A 21,350-nucleotide genomic window follows, 5' to 3' on the forward strand; every position below is an offset into this window, starting at 1 on the left:
GTTCTTTTATTTGATTGACAAGATAATTCTAGGCAACGTCGTACTTAAGGCTTTTAAAAGTGTGGTGTTTTTTTTCTTTTTCTTTTTTTTCTTTTCTTTTTTTTTTTTTTTCAGAAAGGTGGTTGTGCATAATTCCCGAAGGCAGTTTCAAAATCACATGGATTCTGCTTAAATGGAATTTAAATTAGTCATTAAAAGTTAAGCCAAGAAAAAAGAGCAGTCACCTTTCTGCCTATACCGCCAGCGAGCTGTTGAGTTAAAGGACATGCTAGGAGGAACTCTGTTATAGTCCTTCCAGAGGGTTTCATAAGCATACCTCCTTGTATGTCTTTGGCTAGAACTGATTTGTCTGGGGCAATGTCTTCTATACTTTGCACAGAGATAACCATTAACTGTAAATCATAGAATCACAGAATGGCCTGGGTTGGAAGGGACCTCAAGGATCATGAATCTCCAACTCCCCCACCACAGGCAGGGCCACCAACCTCCCCATTTAATACTAGACTCAGGCTGCCCAGGCCCCCATCCAAGCCGGCCTTGAACGCCTTCAGGGATGGGGCATCCACAACCTCTCTGGGCAGCCCGTTCCAGCACCTCACCACTCTCGTAGTAAAGAGCTTCCCCTTGACAACCAACCTAAATCTTCCCTCCCTCAACTTAAAACCACTTCCCCTTGTCCTGCCATTATCCAGCCTTGTAAAGAGTTGACTCCCAAATAACAAATCACATCAACCTGTATTTTCTTCCCTTTATCAGACTACTGCTGCACCTTTATTCACTTCAGGTTCATAGGAGCATAATGTCATTCTTATATTTCCCACCAATAATTTGTACTTGTTTCCACAACATTGATTGCTCTGTGCAAGCGCGAACAGAGATGTACAAATTTCCATGCACGGAACCACGGATGTATTCCAAGTAACAGCTGCAGGAGCATTTCCAGCATAGCTCTGTCCTAAGCTCCCAAATCCAGGCACATTTCATTAACATTCTCTCAATGCTTGCCAGAAGAAGCGGTGCAGATGTACAGTCGTTATGTAGCTGTGCTGGATATGTCTAGCTCAGGAGTTCAGACTGCGTAACATTGTATTTAGGATCACGTATCGCATGGTTCCATCCAGCACCTTGCTTTAATGGCATCTGCTCTCCCTCTGCTATCACTGCAGCCCAGGGCAAAGCTCCCATCGCCTTCTGCGGTAGAAAAGTCGGGATGTGGCAGCCGGGGTTCCGGAGCTGGGACTCTCCAGCCACGGTCATTAGCTCAGTTTAAGAAATCAGAGGCGCAGGAGGAGCCTTTCCCACTCGGCACCCCCCGCGGCAAGCGGCGGCGGGCAGGGCCACCCGAGCACGGCCAGCTTTCGGTTTCCATTTCCCCGTCGAGGCGGGGCGGGGCGGAGCGGGGCGGGCGGCCGGGGAGCTGTCCGCCGGGAAGCGGGAGCCGCACTCCGGCCGGTCGGCGTCGCGGGATGGCGGGAGGGCGGCAGCGGCAGCGGCGGGCCAAGCGGCGGCAGAAACGGTTGCAGAGAGGGGCCTCGCGGAGGCCGCCTGACGACGGAGGTGCGCGGCGGGGTGACCGAGGGGAGCGGGACGGGGCCGTGGTGTGCAGAGGGATGGTCGCTTTTAGAGCCGGTGACACGGCAGGCGGAGAGGGCGAAGTGTCTATTAGTGATATCCAGAGGGGTCTGCTGGCGTGGTGGGACGCTGAAGCCCCAGGGGGCGGGAGAAAATGCTGCTTAGGAGGGAGCAGAAATGACTTAGAAGCCCGCTGATGTGCTCATCTCTGCTTGGTCTGCAGAACGCGTGTGGTTCAAGGGAAAAGAGAAGGTGTGGTGTTTGAACTGTGATGAGACACACGTACTCGTTTGCTCCTGTGATGGGAAGCTTTATGAATGCTGGACCACGGCTCCAGGCAAAACCTCTAAGCTAAGGTAAGAGGCTTTCACATGGTAGTGGTCAGAGAAAATGGCCCACTCTTCCTAAAGGTACCATCCAAGAAACTTAGGCATACTCCTACTGTAAAGAGGAAACTCTCAGGCTCCTAGAACCCAAAACTCTCTCCATTTTTGTTCAGCAAGAAGTGCTCTGACTCTGAGATTAACACCGAGATCTGAGCTGACTGACATGCAGTTGATACAGGTTCCTCTCGAAACTCAGTAACAATTGGTAGATACACCAGTCCCGCAAATGACATGAACAGGACACTTGGCTTGGGAAAGCTATGCGTGAAAGACCCAAACCCACCTGAACCTTGCCACCATCTCGCTGATCTATGAGGTTAACCGGCTTGTAAAACTGGCACAGCCGCTGGCTTGTTGTATGTTCTGTTGACTTGCCCAGGGATGAGCCTGATGCTCTTCAAGCTTTCTCTGGTACAAACCATAATCAAATCAGTTCGTGCAGCTGAAGGAGGATAAATTAAGAGCAGAGTGAATCGACTGAGAGATGACCAATATTTTTCCATGTAAATACTTCTAAATATGCTAGGACGCGGTGAGCAGAATATTTTCTTCTTTTACTTTGTCTGATAGCACAACGTCTATTTTGATTTGGTATATTTTCCTTATCTTTGTAGGCTGGTGAAAGAACTGGAAAACAACGATATTGTTCAAATAGCCTGTGGAGACCATCACTCCATGGCGCTGTCCAGAGGTAGCCTCTTTTATGCACCCTTTTCCTCCAAGTGGAAGTTGCATTTGACAGGCTTACTGAGAAGGGAATGTTTGAACTACATTCAGTAGTTAGTGACAGCATCCGTGAGTAATTAGCAATAGGCAGGGGAGACAAAGTGTGATTGCTGCCAGCTACCTTTCCTTCCCAGCACTTAAGGACTTGCAGTTCTCTCTCTCTCTAATTCCTTAGCACTACCTCTCCTCAAAGGTTTGTTGTGGAGAGGAAATGTGGCCACCTCTCTCTATGCTCACCAGATCTGCTCGTTTATAAGTCTGAGCTCTTCTCTGGTTGGAAACTTATTGAATGTGTGGGTTCAGAAGTGGTAACAGCCTTTGGTGAATTATATAGGCTGCATGGGTCTGTTTTGAAGGGGGTGGAAGGACACAGGGAGATGTAAATACTGACTACAGTCTCACTTAGGAGCTAGATCTCTGAAACCAGCACTGATTCTCACTCTCAAAGTACTAAGACTCAAAGCATGATACGAAGCTTTTGTTGTTGTTGTTGCATGCATGAAGGAGGCAGTCTCTTTACCTGGGGCCAGAATACCCATGGACAGCTTGGAGTGGGGAGCCAAGACCCGCTCATCTCCAAACCGCAGCTGGTGAAAGGCCTAAAGGGCATCCCACTTGCTCAAATTGCTGCTGGAGGAGCTCACAGCGTTGTTGTGTCACTCTCTGGAGCTGTATACTCCTGGGGAAAGAATGATTTTGGACAGCTGGGACTTGGACATACAGAAGGTATGAAAATAAAGCAGTTTGAGAGCAAAGCAGCAGGAAGATGGATGAGTTTTTTTTTGCAGGAACAGGAATGGTTCAGGAATGCTAAGCCTGTTTGGAACAGCAGTGGGCAGCAGAGACTTGGGAAGAAAGTATTGCTGGATAAATTTTTTGGTTTAAAGCTGTTGCATCCTGACCTGGAAACGCATGTAGGGACGAGGGATTTATGGGTTATGTCTCTGCAGAAAATCTGCCAGCTTCTTCACAGGGCAGCAGAGGGGCAGCACTGATCTCTGCTTTCTGGTGACAGCAACAAGACCCAAGGGAACAACATGGAGCTGCGTCAGGGAAGGATTAGGATGGGGATTATGAAAAGGTTCTTCACCAGAGGAAACAGAACTGCTTGGGGCTGTGGTTGTGCTCCCGCGCTGCCAGAGTTCAGGAAGTGATTGCGCTTTCAGATGTGGGATTTGATTTTTGAGTAGTCCTGTGTGGAGCCAGGAGTTGGACATGATGATCCTTATGGGTCCCTTCCAACTTGGGAGATTCTGTGATTCTATGATGTTTTTATACAGACAAGTGGATAGGCTGGGACCATAAAACTGTGTGTCTCAGAGATCTCTTTTCAGGCCTATTATATCTACAGGCAGTCTTGCATGAAAGAAATTTCTTTAATTTTCAGTGAATACAAGGTGAGAGAAGAATTTGTCTTCAAACCTAGAAGGCTACTGCAGAATTGCCTTGGCCAGGTAGAACCTGAAGTTACTGGAATATTAGTATGTCCAGCTCCTTGCAAATCAGATATTTTTGAAGCCAAGTACCTTTTGACAAATACATGTGAAAGCACTGCATTTTATTTCAAACTTAGTTAAAGTGAATAGAAAAAATACTATGAACAAGACAGAACATGATGAGAAAGGGTTTGTTGTAGTGGAGGGTAGAAAGCAACTCAAAATGAAGTCATAAATACATGAATTGCTGTAAGATAGCAGTGTAAAGTGCTAAAAATGTATGTTCTAAATCTTTATTTGTGTGAAATACCTCAGTACACCTTCACTTCAGCTATACTGTATTTTCTTTCCAGACAGGGACTGCCCATCATACGTTGAAGCATTAGAACACTGGAAGGCTGTATTTATCTCATGTGGGGAAGACCACACTGCAGTTCTCTCCAAGGTGAGTCCGAAATTGAAACTCAGCATCTGAGGACTCACACTGGGAAAAAACAAAAACAAAGATACACTGCCAAAACTTAACAGAGAAATTGAAACTGCAACTCCCGCTTGCATCAGTCTGGAGGCAATCAACAAAGCATGCTAACTATGGTAGTGGGAAAATTGGCCTTTGCTCAGATTCCTGTCACCTGCACGCAAGCTCTCACTGAGAGATGATAAATGAGAATCCTGCGTTAAAGGGGTGCAGTTCAACTCTCCATCCTTGTTGAACATACTTTCTTTTTACATAACATGCCAGAGACTCAAGAAAATGTGAATAGTAGCTAATTCATTAGGGTTTTCTAATAGAAATAAGGTTCTTAAGCAACAGGGAGTTCTTTTCAGAAGTTCAATGGCTCTTCTCAGAAGTTAAAGGATTTGGACATATAAACAATGTAAGATTATGTTTGATGCAAAGTGAATTCTGTTTCTGTTTGAATCAGGGATGTTTCTGAGGCCAGGCCCATATAACGTATTATGTATTGCTGGGTCTCACTCTTAATGGTGATCATTTGAATGCCTTTAATAACGCAGTGATCCTCTTATTTGCTTCTTCACCTACAAGAATGGCTTGGTGTTCACCTTTGGAGCAGGAGGGGCTGGCCAGCTTGGTCACAACTCCACCCGGAATGAATTTAGACCTCGCATGGTGGCTGAACTGTGGGGAGCAAGAGTTTCACTGGTTGCCTGTGGAAGGTGGGAAAGTACCTTAATAAAATGCCTTCCTAGGTCAGACTCTCAGATGAATCACTGAAGAACAGTAGGGAGGGAAATCACCAAGATGCTTAAATCCCTGTATTCCAGTAGATCTGTTCTGTCAGTGTCTTGTCCATCCTTCACGCACAGCCCACCCTCCTGTCACAACTCATGTGGAAGCAAAACCCTCAGGTAAAGCCAAGCATGGGGAAAGGGCTGGAAAAAACACCAGGAGTCCTTGGCTTTTGGTATTTCTAGAAACAAAGGGTGTACTGGGTTCCAAAGGACAGAAGACTATCGAAAGGCTGAGTGAGAAAAGTCACCATTCACTTCAACAGACATGGGTCCTTAGAAAGAACCAGGGAGTAGTGAAAATCATTGTTTCATCCTACCTTTCTGGAACTGAGATATAAAAAGTCCCTTGTTGACTTTCCTGGGTTTTCAATCTTGCTCAGCAGCATAGAAGAGTCACTTGGGAAAAAAAAAAAAGGAAGGAAGCTAGCAAGGCCTAACACTTTAATTTTGTATGTGGAGCCAGGGTGAATCACAAACATTAGAGGATAGTATAGGAAATTTAAGTTTGGTTTTTTTTTTTTACTGCAGAATGTTTATGCAAGGAAGGGTTCTATGACTTCAGTTAAAGAGACTATAGCTGGACTACCCCCACTTTTAAAGACAAGCCTCAGCTATCCCCTCTGAAAATGTGTCTGTAGATTTTATTCTGACTGTCTTAGTGGTATTCACTTATTTTGACAATATGCTTTTTCTGAACAGGCAGCACACCCTGGTCTATGTCCCATCTTTGGACAAAGTCTATTCATTTGGTTCTTATGAAGGACAGCTGGGAAGTGAGAGAAAAGCTAATCAGTTGATACCACTGCCCATCAATTCACCAGTGGATAATGGGAAATATTGTCAGGGTAATGATTGCTGTACATGTGTACGATCGGTATTAATTTCTTCCACATCAGGCAAAGGGAAGGTGTTTGCTTTCTTGATTTCTTGTCCACATTGAAAAACTGATGGCCTCCAGTGGCTTACACTATATATTATGCTTGCTTAATTGTCCCAACACAGTCTAGCAATGTGTAAATCTATTTGCTGTTTGATTTATCATCATGAGTAATGGCCACATAGAATCAATTTTGAACAAACTGCTACTCTGAGTTGTTGTTTTTTAAATATGACACTTCTGTGCACTAACCTCTATGTAGTAATGACTGTGTCTTCGGATGTTGATATGAAATTTTTTTTACACTTTCACAGAAAACACATCACAAAATGTGATTGAAACTACTGCAGAAGGAAGGGAAAATATCGTTGACCTTCTCTTTAAGAAAAGGGTATGTGTATATTTGTTCACGACTTCACTTTTTGACCACTGTTCACATTTCTGATGGAAGCTTTTGATTTTTCCATACTGCCTTTAATGCTCCAACTTAAAATATGTCTCCTTGCAGTTCTTTGAGTGCTTAGGACCAGAAACTGGCTTGTATTGCAACTATAAATTTGTTCTATGCTTTCTGCATCTGGATCATGCTGAATGACCATTAATTTTTTCATATTTAGGCTGAAATGTTGTTGTGGTCTTTAGCTTTAAAAAAAGAATCTAATCTGCTAGATCTTTAATCTCATTGTATGTTTATGCATTTCGTGCAGAATTCCTACCCTGTGAATGGAATTGCCACTCTGGAGAGGAAAGAAGTGAATGCATGGGTTTCTAATTCCTGTTCAGAACATTGGAAGATTATAAAAAAGTAAGTTAGAACCCTTGTGACTTTTTTTTTCCCCAACACGTGATTTATGATAAAAGAAAAGTTACTATTTGTTGAAGACTCTTTTGGAAACTAACATTCAATCACATAGCCAAGACCAGATCTTGTACCAGCGCTTATTACTTAGTTTTTTGCAGCAGGAAAACACATAAGCAACAGCTCTTCAGCATTCCCTTTGCAAGAACAGAGCAGATGCACTGCCTGGTTTTGGAAGTCAGTCCTTGTCTCATTGCGTGAATTGGTTGTTAAGCGGATGAAGAGCTCACAAGTTAAACCAGTGACTCAGTCTACAGGCTGAGGCCTTGTGCAAAAGCTGTAATCCATAGGACCCAAGCTGTTTTTCTTTTCTTTCTTTTTTTTTTTCTGTGTCAGCATTTGAAAACAAGTGATGTCTTCTTAGTTCTCCATTTTTCTAAAAGCAGTAGGTATTATTGCTCTGGGAAGCCTAAGACTTACGGGTGAGAATTATGACTAGGTAGTCTTTTTTCAGATCTTACATGGGAAGTTATTTTCTTTAGGAAAGTCTGACTCCAGGTGCTCGTTCTGAGCATTTAAAAATCATGACCAGTTCAGATCTGGATGTTTCTCTGACCAGAAACATTCTCTATGGCCCAGACCATACTAAAAGTGGTTGTTCTGCGCTGAGGGAAGAGTGAGGGAGACAGATACTGCTTTCCAGATGTCAACAGCAAAACCCAACAGCAAATGCTTGATTAAGAAGCTGTTTTAGTCAGATAGAATTGAACTAGGAATATTGGTGATGAGTAAATGTTAGCTCCCTACTGAGAATCCAGCTTTCATGCAGCAGCTGAATTTCCCCTTGGTGCACTGCAGATCCCATCCATGGAGAGGTTCCTCCTCTCTTCCACTGCACTGCCTTTCACACTGTGTAACAAACAAAATCATGTCCTCTCCTGACTTGTTTTGATGTTACCACTGTCATAACATGTGTTGAAAGGAATTGCTTTGGTTTGCTTTTTCTTTTTCTTAATCTCAGGAATATCGGACTGATCTTCTCATCTGAGGCTTGCATCAATGGAAGTTTCTTGGATAAAAGGTAGTGTGTGCTGACTAAAATTAAGTTTTTATCCCCTAGTCCTACTAAAACTTGATGTAGAAGCTCTTATTCTAGTAGATTATCCCACAGTGACATTTGACAGATTGTGATAATGTCATTAGGCAATATTTCAGTTCCGAGAGGGTCCATAATAGCTCTTCCCAGCACTGAAGTACAAGTCATTTTAGGGTGAAATGCAGGAAGTCTATTATTAACTGAGCATCCCTACACAAGACAGGAAGGACAGAAAATTCATTGGGTCACTCCACAGTGAGAATATCTTTGTAGAACAGATGAAGCTGTACTCAGTGCAGTTGGGGGTTAACTTTTCTAAATGTTTTCAAATGTTGGGATGCTTCACTCAGGAATTAAAACAGCTCGTTTGTTTGATTTAATTTTTTATTTATTTTTCCCTTCATCACAGGGGCAAACATTTCAAAACTTCCCAGGAAATCTCAGGTGTAGACATGGCAGAAGTGCTAAGCTTTTGTAAGAAGATCAGCAAGAATGTAGAAGTCTACCAGGAGGTGAGGATTTGATACAAGAATTCTAACCACACAGACACTGAGAAACTGTGGGTCTGACTGTCATTTTCCTCAGAGGTTGAGGTTTTCCCAGTCTTTTACAAACAAAGCAAAAACAAACAAAACCAACAAACTTTCAGGAAACTTCATGAAGAGAAGGCACACTTTGCTTATTGTTCCTGCTGAAGCTGCATACTGAGGAGATGGGATTGTATGAAAGCCATAGTGCAGGGAACAAGCCCTTTCCCAAAAAAGCTGACAAGCTTCTCTATGAAGGGAATCTGTGGAGAATTATCACAGTCTTTCTTCTAATAGTGCAAATAAAGAATGAATGAGTTACTCAGAATCAATCAGGAAACTCGAACTGATTGAATTTGAAGGTAGTATCCTAGGCTTAGTGTGTGACAGAAGATTAGTGAACAAAACCTAGGAATTCCATACCAACCTAATTCATAGATTATTTTGGCATAACACAACTGCATTTTGAATCTTTATCTCTCTTTCTTTTTCCTTCTGAAGGTGCACGAGGAGATACATAATTTACTGCCATCATTGTCTTCTTCTCCTGTTTCACCTGAAAATTTCAGAGTCTACTTGATCTTGCCTTTCCTTCTGCAGCAAAAGGATGTCAGATCTTACAGTACCCTCAAGCTGCTAGCAGAAGCTATCCTGAGGCTCCAGCAGAAGGACCTGCAAACTCTTGGTAGGGTTTGAAGTTGATGGAATTGAATGATTTAAATGGTTGGCCATTTTGGGTTGTTGAGCAAGAGATAATACTGTTGGAGCAATTCATTTCAGAGTTCATCCTGGAAGAAATGTTTTTGGTAGAAACAGAAATATGGGGTCTACTACAGAAAAAGCAGGCACAAAAAAAAAAAAAACAACAGTGTTTCTTGGCTTGAGGCTTACTAACTCTTTAGTAGTAGTGAGAAATTAAGCATTTGGTTAATTTGGTAAGAAGGGAAAATGCAACTTCATCCAGAAATAGTAGTTAGTTGCATGTTACCTGTGGTGGCTATCTTACTAGCTGTTGTTTTATTCACAGAATGCCTGTGGTCAAATCTAGAAAAAGTCTTTTTCAAGAAGCTGGTTTTTCTATTTAAGATGGCTTCCCTGTACTCTCTGATGGAACGTCTCATGTGCAATTTCTCTGTGCAACACCCACAAGAAATAGAGGCTCTGCAAATACTGCAGATTCTTTACCAGGTGAGAAGATGCTTGAATCCTGAGATAAGACCTATCAGTATGATTTAGAGTATTTTAATCCTTTTTCTTTGTTGAATTTTTCTGGGTTTCCTTCTTTCAAGGAAACGTGGTTCCTTGACATTGCTTCAGGATTCTTTTTAGCTCTGCGTCAGCATGGCTTTGAAATAACAGTTGTCGTGCTACCTACCTACCCCAAATTTGGCTCTTGAGCTGTGCCTGGCTGACCGTCTACAGAATTGAAGAACTGAAGGCCCAGGTGGAGAGGGGACACTTGCAGGAAGGAGTGCATACCTTGATGTGCGCGGGGCTATGGCTGTGCTGTTCATCACATAGCTTGCCTATTCCACTTGTGAGAATCCCTTGTGAGTTCTCTCACCCTAGGAACTGCTCACAGCATCTAAATGACAGCCCACCAGCTTTACACAGCACAGCTATAGCATTATGATGCTTTTAGAGTCTGCTATGTGAGAAATTATATGAGCCAGTAGAATTTGAGCATGTTTAGCTCGTATGAATAAGGGGGAGACAGAGGACAACAGATGTATTCTTCTCAAAAAACATCCTTTCTCCTGCTGAGATTTTCAAAGCTTAGGAAGGAACTCAAACTTATAGTCAGTGAGAGAGTTGTTAAATTTTGTTCAGTATTCAGCACCCTTTTGGCTGAGAATGCAGATTTGGCCCTCAACGTTTATACTCTTGGATGTATTTATCCTGCAAAAGTGCAGGAGGGTACTGCTTAGTAAGCAGCAACATCATTTGCAGCCTTTCATGGTCACTGTTGCCCCCAAAATCAGACCTTTGCCAGGCAACAAATATGAAAGCGAATGAGAAATTTCAGACTCTCTTGCAACACAACAAGTTCTGCTAAGGGGTCTTTGTTGTAAAGAAAAATTGCTTTCCTGCAAGTTTTTTTTTTTTTTTTTTTCTGTGACTTGTCACTGTTGAGTGCTGTGCTACTTGTAGTGTTTCTATACTTCCATTTTTGTGCTGGGTCTCAGAGCTATTTCTGCTGACATCCCTGCTACTCCTTAATCCTGTCCTGGTGCATAGCTCACTAGCTCTGCTGCCAGTCCCATTCATATTGTGTCAATACAGGTGAACTCCAGAGCTGGTTTCAGGCTACAAGACAACCATTTCTATATACCTGAAATGGGAGACCTTGTCCTTCGTTTTTGCACCAGTGGCAGAGATGTAAGTATAAAATCTTAGCAGCAGTACAAAACGCTTACTTCACTATTTTGTTTAATAAATCAGTATAAATGGAAGTCAACTCTGGACTTCATCCCAGTGACAGTGCATTTCCCCACTTCTCCAGCTGTTCTAAATAAATCAAGCCAGTTATGATCTCAGTATTTTAGCAGCTACAGTAGTGCTTTTGCACTGATGAGCCCCTAGTCCTGAGTGCCAGAGTAGTTCCCAGCATGTCCCTGCCTATAGCACAGGGTTGGAACTAGATAATCATAAAGGTCCCTTCCAACCCAAACCATTCTGTGATTCTATGATTCTATCATCTTAAGTAGATCCGTTTGCTTCAAACTGGCAATGAGTACAAAATAGAACCACCAAGCATGGTTAGTATGCTTCTTGTACACTTTCAGATTTTACACCATTCATTTAACAGAATTATTGTGAGGGTTCTTTAAACTTCTATGGACAAACCCTATTGAGCACTTCTATTTATTGGTATCTGAAACAAAGTGGTAATAATTAACAAAAAAATCTGTGAAATGGTTCACTTCTCGGTGATAGGAAGGCATGAAAATTAGCTATCAAATGCAATCAGTGTCACAGGAAATGGCACAAAGCATAAACATGTAGATACTACAGGCTTTGTTAGGCCAAAGATCGTTTTCTGGCTACTTGGCTGGATTTCGCATGCCAACTACGCAATTCTTTCATAAACTTCTGTTAGCCAATGTACACGTTTGTACTGATTAACCAGAACAAAGAAGGAGGCTCGAGAAACAATATAATACTACAAGTCAAATGGGACAGTTACCTGAAGTTGCTGCCTTATCACACTAGAAGTGTAACCCCTTGCGCTAGATCACTCTGTATGCTGATACCTACTTTTAGTATTGTGAATAATAAAACCAACAGCTTTTAACAACAACAAATAACCTGAGCATCCTGAACATTTTTTTCTATGTGTTTTGATTTAACTCAAGTATGGAAGAGGCTATTCAAATTGCTTTCTGGTTTATTCCCGAGGTACTGTAACACAAATGTCTGCACAGACAGTTCTGCAGAAATTCAGATGTCTCCCTGGCAGGGTTTCCCATGCATGGAAATGTTCAGAACCTGCTTTTATAAAGCGTGCCTCTGTTGGTATAGCATACAAATACACATCAAAGGCATGTTTCAGAAATACAGGATGGCAGTTCAGTCTCTACCCATACCCTTAAATCTGATTTTGCAAGTGAAAATCAACATACCTTTTATTTTCACCTTTGTAATTTCAGCTGACAGTGCTGATTAAATATCCCTGCATTTTTGACATGGAGGCCAAGCTGCTGATTCATTCTTCAGAATGCAACAGACTGTTTTTCAGCATTGTAAGTATGGCCTTTTTCTTCTTCCCAATTTAGAATAGAGAAGCACACTTCTAACTAATAGTTACTTTATTCCTCAGCCTCCAGGGTTACCATACATGTTCCAGAAACAGTGGACGTTTCCTGTCAGGAGAGAATACCTTCTGCATGACATACGGGATCATTTACGAAACGCGACGAACAGCCAATTCAGGCATTTCTTAGACGTAAGACATCAAACTATGTATTTTTTTTCAGCTCTAAATCTGTTACAGCAGTGTTCTGAAGTATTGTAAGTAAGTTCTGCTGGGGACATAAGTAAATCGGGAGAGTAGTATCATACTTTCTTATTCCAAGTAGCTAATGAGCATTGTGGGTATAATTTAAACGCAATCGGCAGTGCTATTTACTGTGAAGTTGCTTTGGAATAATGTAATAGGATTGCTCAGGAAACCAGTTAGTTGGTGAATTCCAGTACTATTACTGCTAGATTCACTTTACTAGGCTAATCTGCTGTGCATGAAAAACCTGGTGGACAGGTTGTTCTTGTCAGCACTAGAGGCCGGCAAGTGACATGGCCAAAAAAGCCATTTCTCTAGTGAAGTTGCCTGGAGGGAAAAGGAAGAATAATGCCCCCCCAGGAGGGAGGAAAGGCTGATTGTAACACTGCTGTTTCCCTGTGATTTTATTTGTGGTTTCCCCTGTACAAAGGTTTTGGTAGCCAGATCTTCAGATGACTGCAGTGCTAGCCCTTTCCTGCAAAAGTAATCGGGTGGCTGACACGGGATCCGGGCACACAGGTCCCTTCCCAGAGCTGAGCTGAGCTCAGCCTGAGGACCACGTGCCTGTGTTCTCAGTCACTGACACAAGGGCTGTCTGGTATTGCACCTGTGCAGCGAGGCATTACCCAATTCTGGTTCTTGCCGAGTGAGCCTTCTTGCCAGTGGGTTGTCAGAGCTTTTCCTTCATATGCATCTAGAAGATTCACAAATGGCTTCTAGAGCTACCTTCCCTTTTTTCTTTCTCACTATGTCAGCTGAAATAGGTGCTTGTATTGTTTTTTTAAACATAGGCAATAAGGTTTGTGCTCTGTACTATGCTCTAGATGAACCTGTCTCCACTGATTGCACAAGGAGCCCTGACAGATCACTGTGCTTACCTCGAGTTAAGCCCTCCAAGCCCTCTGCTCTTGATGCATCCCAGCATTATTTGTGCAGCAGTAGCCTGATCAGTGTGATTGCTTTATTAGTTTCTTGTCAGTAGACACTAAGACCTGCTATGTTTCCAACATAGTACTGCAATTCTGATTTTTTTCAGCAGTTACAGGACATAGTGTCACTCCATTCTCTAGTGCTGCTGTAAATGGGAACAGGGAAAGCCAAAGTATTCAGCAGAAGTATTTACTGTTCCCTCTCTACTAAGGAGGAGACAGTGCTAAGGAGAAAGATACTCTATGCATACATAGAGAGTATCCAAACAAAATTCTTCCTTCAACTCAAGGCCTGTTGAGAATCATTAACCTAATTTATTTTACGTTCCTCTGACACTAAGACAAAAGCATTTCCGTACATCAGGTCAAGATAAACAAAAATCAAAGCTCATGAAACAAAGAGAGATTCGTACCACCCCATGTTGTCACTGCTTATTATTTGATGTTACTTCAGTCAGGGCTCAGTTGTCTAGCACAGACGGTTACCCCCCTAAAAGGTCTTCAGTAGCCACTAGAAACAGAGCCTGAAGAGATACACTAGGAAGAAATAATGTTAGTTATTCCTCCTCCTTCTCCTCCTTTGCAGTAATTAAGTAACAGGCTTGTTGCAGAGGACTGCGTACAGTTCAGGCACCACCAGGAAAATGCTGACAGTCACCAGAGCCACAACAGAAGCTTCAGATCAATTGCGAGGCCTGGCTAAATTAAACAAACTGTGCTGCTCTAGAGAAGCCCAGGGGTTAGCAGAGGCACTGTACTAATTGTGCCTAAAAAGCTTAATTCCCATCCAGGTCCACAGGTGGAAGAACACATAAACCGGTATCGTGACAGGAAGCAGAAGGCTGTAAAAACACAAGCTGTTGGTGCTGGTGCAGCCCTGGGGGAAGGTTTCATCCACGCTGGCCGAGTAGAACAAGCCCGCTAGGGAGAGGAGGGGAACGAGCACGGTCAGCGTGGGCAGGGAGGGGAGGAGGCCGCCCGCTGCCATCGGCGCGGAGCCCTCAGGGCTGCTCCGAGCCCTCCGCCGGGGGCCGCTTCCGCGTCGTCCGGGCTGCCTCCGGGATCATGTTCGGGATGCCATCGATGATGGGGTAGGCGATGCCCAGCTCCTCGTTAATGAGCTCGTTAGTCGATTCTTCGTACCTGGCAGCCAAGCCAAAAAAAAAAAGACAAGGGATGCGTCAGTGAGCTGTCTTTGCCTTGAGGCCCGCCGCTCGCTCGCTCGCAGGCCCCGGGCCCTCACCTCAGCGGCCGCTTGGAGAGCGGGCACACCAAGAAGCGCAGCAGCGACGGCTCCAGCGGCCGCCCCGGCTCGGGCCCCCGCTCCTGGCCGCTCGCCCCGCGGCTCCCCGCCGCTCCCCGCAGCACCGCCGCCGCGCCGCGCCCGCAACCGCGTAGCATGGCGGCTCCCCGGCACGCCGCTCCGCCTCCGGTGCGCGGCGGAGCCGTGCCGGGCTGCGCGCCGCCGCCGCCGCGCTGTGGTTCCGGGGCGGCTCGCCGCTCGGCCGCTCTCACCGTGACCGTCTCCGGGCTCGCAGGTGTACTTCGAAGGCGAAGAAGGGGAAGGAGTCGGGCTGTGCCGGGAGCTCTTCGCCGTCGCCGCCAAGGAACTCTGCGATCCCCAGAGCGATGTCTTCCGCCACTTCCCCTCCACGCTGATCTGGTTCCCCACGCAGGTAAGGCCACTCGCCCGCGCCTGAGCCCCGGGCATGCCAGGATGCTCGAAGAGAGCGGGAGGCGTAACTTTCTCTGTTTTTTACATTCGTGTTTGACTAGGTGTCAAGCCACGATGACACGTTTCTCCTGGTTGGCACCTTCTTCGGAATGGCCTTGTATAACCGTTGCCAGACTCCCTTCCCCTTCCCCAGGGCTCTCTTCAAGAAGATGCGGGATGTCGAGCCGACCCTGGAGGACCTGGAGGAGCTGATGCCAGCAGTCGGCAGGTATGGAATGTCAGTGCCCTAAGCTGTGGGATTCCTAAGGCAATTCTTAATTTTCTGTGCAGCTACAGTTCTAGCTGGGTGATTCGCACAGCAATCTTGGAAGCTGTACTTTAATGTATTAACTAAAAGTTTCCACTATGTTTTCAAGGCAGACAGACCTTATGTGCAAGCACACTTTTAACCTATACTGCAGGCATGTCAAATCTGGGTGCCCACATGCTGGGTTTCCACTGCTGAGAAGTATTTCAGGCAGATATTGCAGAGCGAGTTGCTGCCGCTACAACACTGAGCTTGTAGGTCTGTGAAGCACAGCATTCCACACGAGTACTATTAAACAGCCCATCACAACCTCTTCCCTGGAGCCCGTGACTGTGTTGAGGCCTCAGTAGACTGAAATGTCAGGTTGCCTGCAATGCTTTGAGAGACACTGCTCCCCACTGATGGACATGCAATTCCTTATTAAACGATCTTTGAAAGAAAAAAGCTGTGGTCTCAGCCCATTTGCTGCTGGAATTGATCTCTGTGTGAAATCCCCAAAGGGCATGGGGATAGTCTTGCTTTGCATCCTTCACTGTCAAGGCATTTCCCTCAGATCATGGCGTGAGAAGAATACAAGTTCAGTTTAGAGCTTTTTATGGAGGTTTGGTGTGAGTCCAGGTGTTCTGTACATATGTGCATTTAAATACTGCTTGCCAAAGAATGCTTTCCAGCCAATTTGAGACTGTAATGAATTATCTTTATGTCCCTTCTCTATTTCCCCTCCCTCCCTCCCTCCCTTTTTTTTTTTCTTGAAAGGAATCTTAAGAACATTTTGAAGGAAGAATCTGAGCATAAGCTTGAAAGCCTACACATGACCTTTGTGGTAAGACTTCATTGTGTCATCACACGTGCCATGCATGTAATGCAGGCAATACAGTATCCCATCACAAGCGATATAAAAACTTGTTGTAAACTCCAACTAGCCAGGGTATAGAAAAAAGAATGATAGATATAGCTCATATAAGCCTATCACATTGATGGATATATATAAAATACAGATTTAGTGTCTGATGTTTTTCTTTATTTGTGTAGCAAATGGAAGAAGGAGGTTCTGTGGTTGAGCTTAAAAAAAACGGTGCCAACATTCTTGTCACAAAGCATAACAGGTCAGTTTTATTTTTCTTATCCTGTTTCTGTCATGTGTTTATGAAACATCATATCTATAGAAAATGCCTATTAGAAAATGCTGAGTGTGAACAGTGTGCTGTTGGTCTCAGTCCAGCAGCAAGAGCCGTATGCTTTCAGATTGTGCAGTATGTGCTGTATATATGGCAGACATTATCAGTTTGTGCAAGCAGTGGATAAGACAGGGATCCCAGGACATCCTGGCATTGGCATGCACGGTCATACCAGGCCTCATTGGGGAAATTCTTAACAAACATATAAAATATCACTGAACAACATTTTCAGGGATATTATGGACGACTTGATGCGTCTTTGTAAAGTTTTTTCTTTTAATGAGCAAAATATTTCCTCCTTAGTTCCGTATATGTAACATACCTTGTACACAACAGAGGAGAAGCAGTTTGCCAACAAGGTGTTGTGTCAACGTTAGCCTCAGCACAGAGTGCAGAGAACAAGTCTGTGGCTTGAGTTCATGTGATTGCTCTCAGTAAGGATTGTGTGTTGGCAGTAAAACAGGTGGTAGGGAATAAGGAATAAGGAAGAAAGTTCTATTTTTCCTTTTTCCTTTCCCCAAATCACCTCTTGTGTTGCTTGTTTGAATCAAAATATCTTTGCAGGAAGGAATTTGTTGACTTGTATGTGAATTACACATTGAATGAATCAGTACGGAAGCCATTTGAAGACTTTATGCGAGGTTTTTTAAGAGGCTGCCCAGTGGAAAGCTGGAAGATATTTCTCCCTGATGAGCTCCAGGTTGTTCTCATGGGACCCACAAATTATGACTGGCATCTGCTAAAGAAGGTATCGGTTACAAGCAGAGTGGCCTTCTGCTGTTATGCACAAGCTGTTTGCTAAGTCTAAACTCTTTCTGTCCTGTTCTTGTATTGGATGTGTAGGTCCCAAATACAAAATAGTAGCTCAGGGGAATGTTTTTATTATTTGTGTCATTGTTTTGATCAGTTTCTAAACTACACTAGGTACAAGAGTATAGAGTAATAAAGATCAGTCTTTAAAAAACCAATGAATGACCAGATTCCAGGCATGAGGAAGATGTGAACACCTATGAACGGGATTATGAAATTCATCAGATCAACCGTTGTTGCTTTCAATAAAAATGGAAATAAGCAGGCCAATTTTAATTCTATCTCTTCAACAGAATGTGAAGTATGTGTACTATGAAGCGTCACATCAAACCATCAAGAATTTTTGGACTGTGTTTTACAAGCTCCCAGAAGAAAAAAAGAAAAAGTTTCTTGGTAATATTTTGACGTTCTGAACTTTCTTATAGCTCTCCCTTACAAGACAGATTTAGATGCTTGTGTGTGAAAAATATTGTACTTCCAAACTGCTTTTCAGTGTGCTTCCAACCCCCCCCCTCCCCCCACACACACATTTTCTAGTGTAAGCCACAAAGAATTGGCACAAAAAATAGCATAGTCACAGTTCTGACCCTTCTCACCTCCCCTGAGGCTTTCTTAAGCACATCCAACACTCCTGGACCTTGCAATTAGTTTATTCCTTGCTTTTGTAGAGATCGGTTGTTGGTCAGAGGGCTCAACTTTAATGCTGACACGAGCCGTTGAGCTTTTGCAGAGGATCACAGAAGCTAGCTCATCCTTTTTAATTGGGGAAAGTCAGACCTACCTTGGCTTTTCTCATTCACAAGGTCTCTATAAGTAAAAATAAAAGTAAAAGAAGGCTTATACTTATCATAAATCAGCAAAAGACTATTATATTCAGGTACAAATTCAACAATGCCAAATAATTAGCTTATGTAAATAGCCGGATGTTTATATTGACTTTCCTTCGTGTTTTTCATCTTCCAATAGCATTTTCTTTCTTGTTTTTCTTTTTTTCCTTTGTTTGTTTTAAATTTACTCATTTGCTTCCCTTGCCCCCTCTTTTGTTTAGCGTTTTTAACAGGATCTGATCGAGTCATTCCCAAAGGACTTCATTTTGTACTTTCTATTGAAGACCCTCTGTGTGAAAATCCAGATAATTCATATCCTTTTGCCCGTACCTGCAGCTGCACTCTCTTCCTCCCCAGGTACAGCAGTAAAGAAATACTTGAGGAAAAATTACTCTCTGTCATAGAGTATAGTGAAGGTTTTGGCTTGCGGTAGCTCTTGGTCAGGAGCACGTTAAAGCACAAACAAGAAAACAAGTGGTTGTCTCACTTGTAATGTTTTTCCTGATTTATTCTGGTGTAGTGATTTCTATTCTGCCTTATTTTTACTGCACTTTATAAAAACTCTTCAGTGGGTGTATTCAACTGAGAATGTTTACTGATTAAAAGTCCTTGCGAGAGGCAACTTGGTAACCAATTATATTTACAGAGATGCTCATCCTGCACTTTAGTAGTCTTATTTAATTGATGAGCTTTCAACAGTAAGGCTTCTGTTATTTGTATGTTACCAAACACACAGCCAGCACATGCTAAGCAGCAATCATTGCAGGAGGGAGCTAGGGTAACATTTTGATCTGTATTAGTTAAGGATTCTTTTGGAGAATAACCCACTCTAAGGAGCCATGTTCCTTCAGACTGTGAATTGAGGAGCAGCCCGTACTTGCCTGAATACTGCCTTTGAGTTATCTGAGAGAAGTTCCAAGGATGAGGACTTGATCGTTCCTAGAGTTTCTCAAGACAATTCTCTATTTGTAAGGCATTAATGGATGTTTTATTAGTCAGTGTTTGTCGTGTTGATTTGCATCTTCTAAGGAGTTGGCTGGTAATTAAATAAAAGAGAATTTTAGGCCTGCAGAACAGCTCTGATACAGAACCTTGTGAACATGAGGCTTGCAAGGCTGCTGGAAGCTCTCTGCCAAAAGTGACACTTAGCAACAGCAGGCAGCATGTAAAGGCAGGAGGTTTATTTTTTTCTATATGTTTCACTTTATGTAAAATACATATATTTGTTTAGAGACAACAGTCATGATTTTTCAGCAGTCTTCTTTCATTTCTCATATTGTCAGAGGACATACATGTGTAACGAAGGCTTTTACTGTGCTAAATTAATTGATTAAATTTCTACACTCGTGGTTGTGTGTTCCTCCATTATGTGACTGCCTGTGCGTGACAGCATATCCATTTTCTGTCCTTTATGTAGGTGAGCCCTTCACAAGGGGAACCAACAGCTGATGTAAATGTGTTTCAGACAGGTGCACTGCATACACTGAACAAGTCGAGGTCTTTTTACATTTCATACAGAAGGTTCTCCATATGAATGTAGAAATGTAAACCAAGAAGATGACAGAAGTTTTCACATCCTCCTCTGCCTAGCCTTTGTGTTGTACATTACATGCAGTGCCCTGCTCCAGAACCAGTGCACCTTAGTGATGAAAAAGTGTTCTACTCCTATGCTGCAAAAGGTAGATGCTACAACCTCTGTCACTGTAAGCTTCTCCAGGAACACACAGGGAACTAGCCTGTTGCCAGCTGCCAGACACACTGGTGTGTTTGTAGGTACGGGTATCGCAGCAGTGCCCCCGGTTGAAGCATTTGATAAAGCTCACAGTGCAAGATCAGGTTGCACCTGGAAATATGTCATTTGAAGACTGGTGAGAAATGTACAGGGAATGCAGAGAAAGTATATATATATATATATATATATATATATATATATATATAAAAATACTACTTCTCAGGGGACAGTTCAAGGACACTGCTCAGAGCTTTCATGTGACAGCTCCAGCAGCCTTTCCCTCCATACTGTCACAGCCTGCCTCAGAGAAAAATGTGCCTCCAGGCCTCTTTTTGCTTCTCTCAGAGTCCCAGAGGATTGAGCCTAGGTTCAGAAAGAGAAACCAGGAGCTAGGCTTTCTAAAGGGTGTACTTTAAACATGTGTACTGATAGACTCAAAGCTGTGTTCTATGTGAATCCATAGGGGAGCCTTTGCAGTGAAATAAAGTACAAAGCCTGCATAACGAAAATAGACTAAACACCATAGCAGTGATGCCCTTTGTCACGTATAAGGATATTCAAATTACAGGGATTCCTCCAGGAACACATAATTTCCCCAGGGGTGCATATAAGTAAGGGTGAAATATTCTGTTCCTCAGTAGGCAAGAAACACTACTGCAACATAGTGTCTATCAGTGAGACCAGTAAGGAAGATAAAGAGCCTCTTGGACAGGGGAGGCCACTTCTTCAAAATGCCTATTAGATATAAAAACAGCAAACCCTTTTTGGCAGTGACTGTTGGGCTCAGTGCTTTATTTCTTTAGGAAAGGAATTGTTTCCTAGGAAAGACTTTTTTAGGAAAGGCATTTTTCATGAAATTCCAGCTCAGTAAAAAGGACTTTGTTGCATATTAATACAGCAAGCAGTGTAGAGAAACTGCAAGCTCTCACCTCAGGTGCTGGGGTGCATAGCAGTGGTGAGAGGAAGAGGGGCATAAGTGGCTCAGAGGATGCCAGCTGCCATCCCAGTGGCACAGAGGGGACACACACCCCTGCCCTGGGCAGCCTGCACAAAAAATGGTCAGTGTGATCTGCTCAAGGTGTCTTTCTTTCCACGCTATGTGAAGAGTCACCATCCCACCCCTAGCTGTTGCTACCACACCACGACAGCCGTCTGTTGTCGCAGCTTAGCCTGCCGCTGCTCTTTAGCAGCCCGCTTCTGCCTGCTTCATTCTGTCTTT

The 21,350-nt window shown here is 43.5% G+C and overlaps 2 protein-coding genes across 4 annotated transcripts; one reads left to right on the top strand and one right to left on the bottom strand.

Annotated features, from left to right (window-relative positions):
- The first annotated feature begins 1,398 nt into the window (after positions 1 to 1,398).
- On the top strand, positions 1,399 to 20,072 carry LOC422513 (hect domain and RLD 4-like). Of its 3 annotated transcripts, none has more exons than XM_040699869.2 (24): positions 1,399 to 1,557; positions 1,796 to 1,928; positions 2,573 to 2,649; positions 3,189 to 3,410; positions 4,474 to 4,565; positions 5,169 to 5,299; positions 6,074 to 6,219; positions 6,566 to 6,642; positions 6,959 to 7,056; positions 8,072 to 8,131; positions 8,556 to 8,658; positions 9,175 to 9,358; positions 9,701 to 9,861; positions 10,957 to 11,052; positions 12,324 to 12,416; positions 12,494 to 12,619; positions 15,141 to 15,278; positions 15,379 to 15,545; positions 16,341 to 16,407; positions 16,617 to 16,690; positions 17,327 to 17,510; positions 17,866 to 17,965; positions 18,621 to 18,756; positions 19,817 to 20,072. In XM_040699869.2, the coding sequence occupies exons 1-24, from the start codon at positions 1,467 to 1,469 to the stop codon at positions 19,818 to 19,820; spliced, it is 2,760 nt and encodes a 919-aa protein (XP_040555803.2). In that variant the 5' UTR covers positions 1,399 to 1,466; the 3' UTR covers positions 19,821 to 20,072. The 3 variants fall into 3 exon arrangements, with proteins under 3 accessions (XP_040555803.2, XP_015132092.3, XP_420476.7); XM_015276606.4 differs by lacking the exon at positions 19,817 to 20,072 and adding an exon at positions 19,200 to 19,748; XM_420476.8 differs by lacking the exon at positions 19,817 to 20,072 and having other exon boundaries at positions 18,621 to 19,748.
- Positions 13,901 to 14,929, bottom strand: PIGY (phosphatidylinositol glycan anchor biosynthesis class Y). Its single transcript, NM_001302196.1, is given in 2 exon segments — positions 13,901 to 14,745; positions 14,846 to 14,929. A coding segment is annotated over 1 exon segment (231 nt). The 5' UTR covers positions 14,591 to 14,745; positions 14,846 to 14,929; the 3' UTR covers positions 13,901 to 14,359.
- Positions 20,073 to 21,350: the final 1,278 nt, after the last annotated feature.

Source organism: Gallus gallus, chromosome 4 (assembly GCF_016699485.2).
Source record: "Gallus gallus isolate bGalGal1 chromosome 4, bGalGal1.mat.broiler.GRCg7b, whole genome shotgun sequence".
NCBI lineage: Eukaryota > Metazoa > Chordata > Aves > Galliformes > Phasianidae > Gallus > Gallus gallus.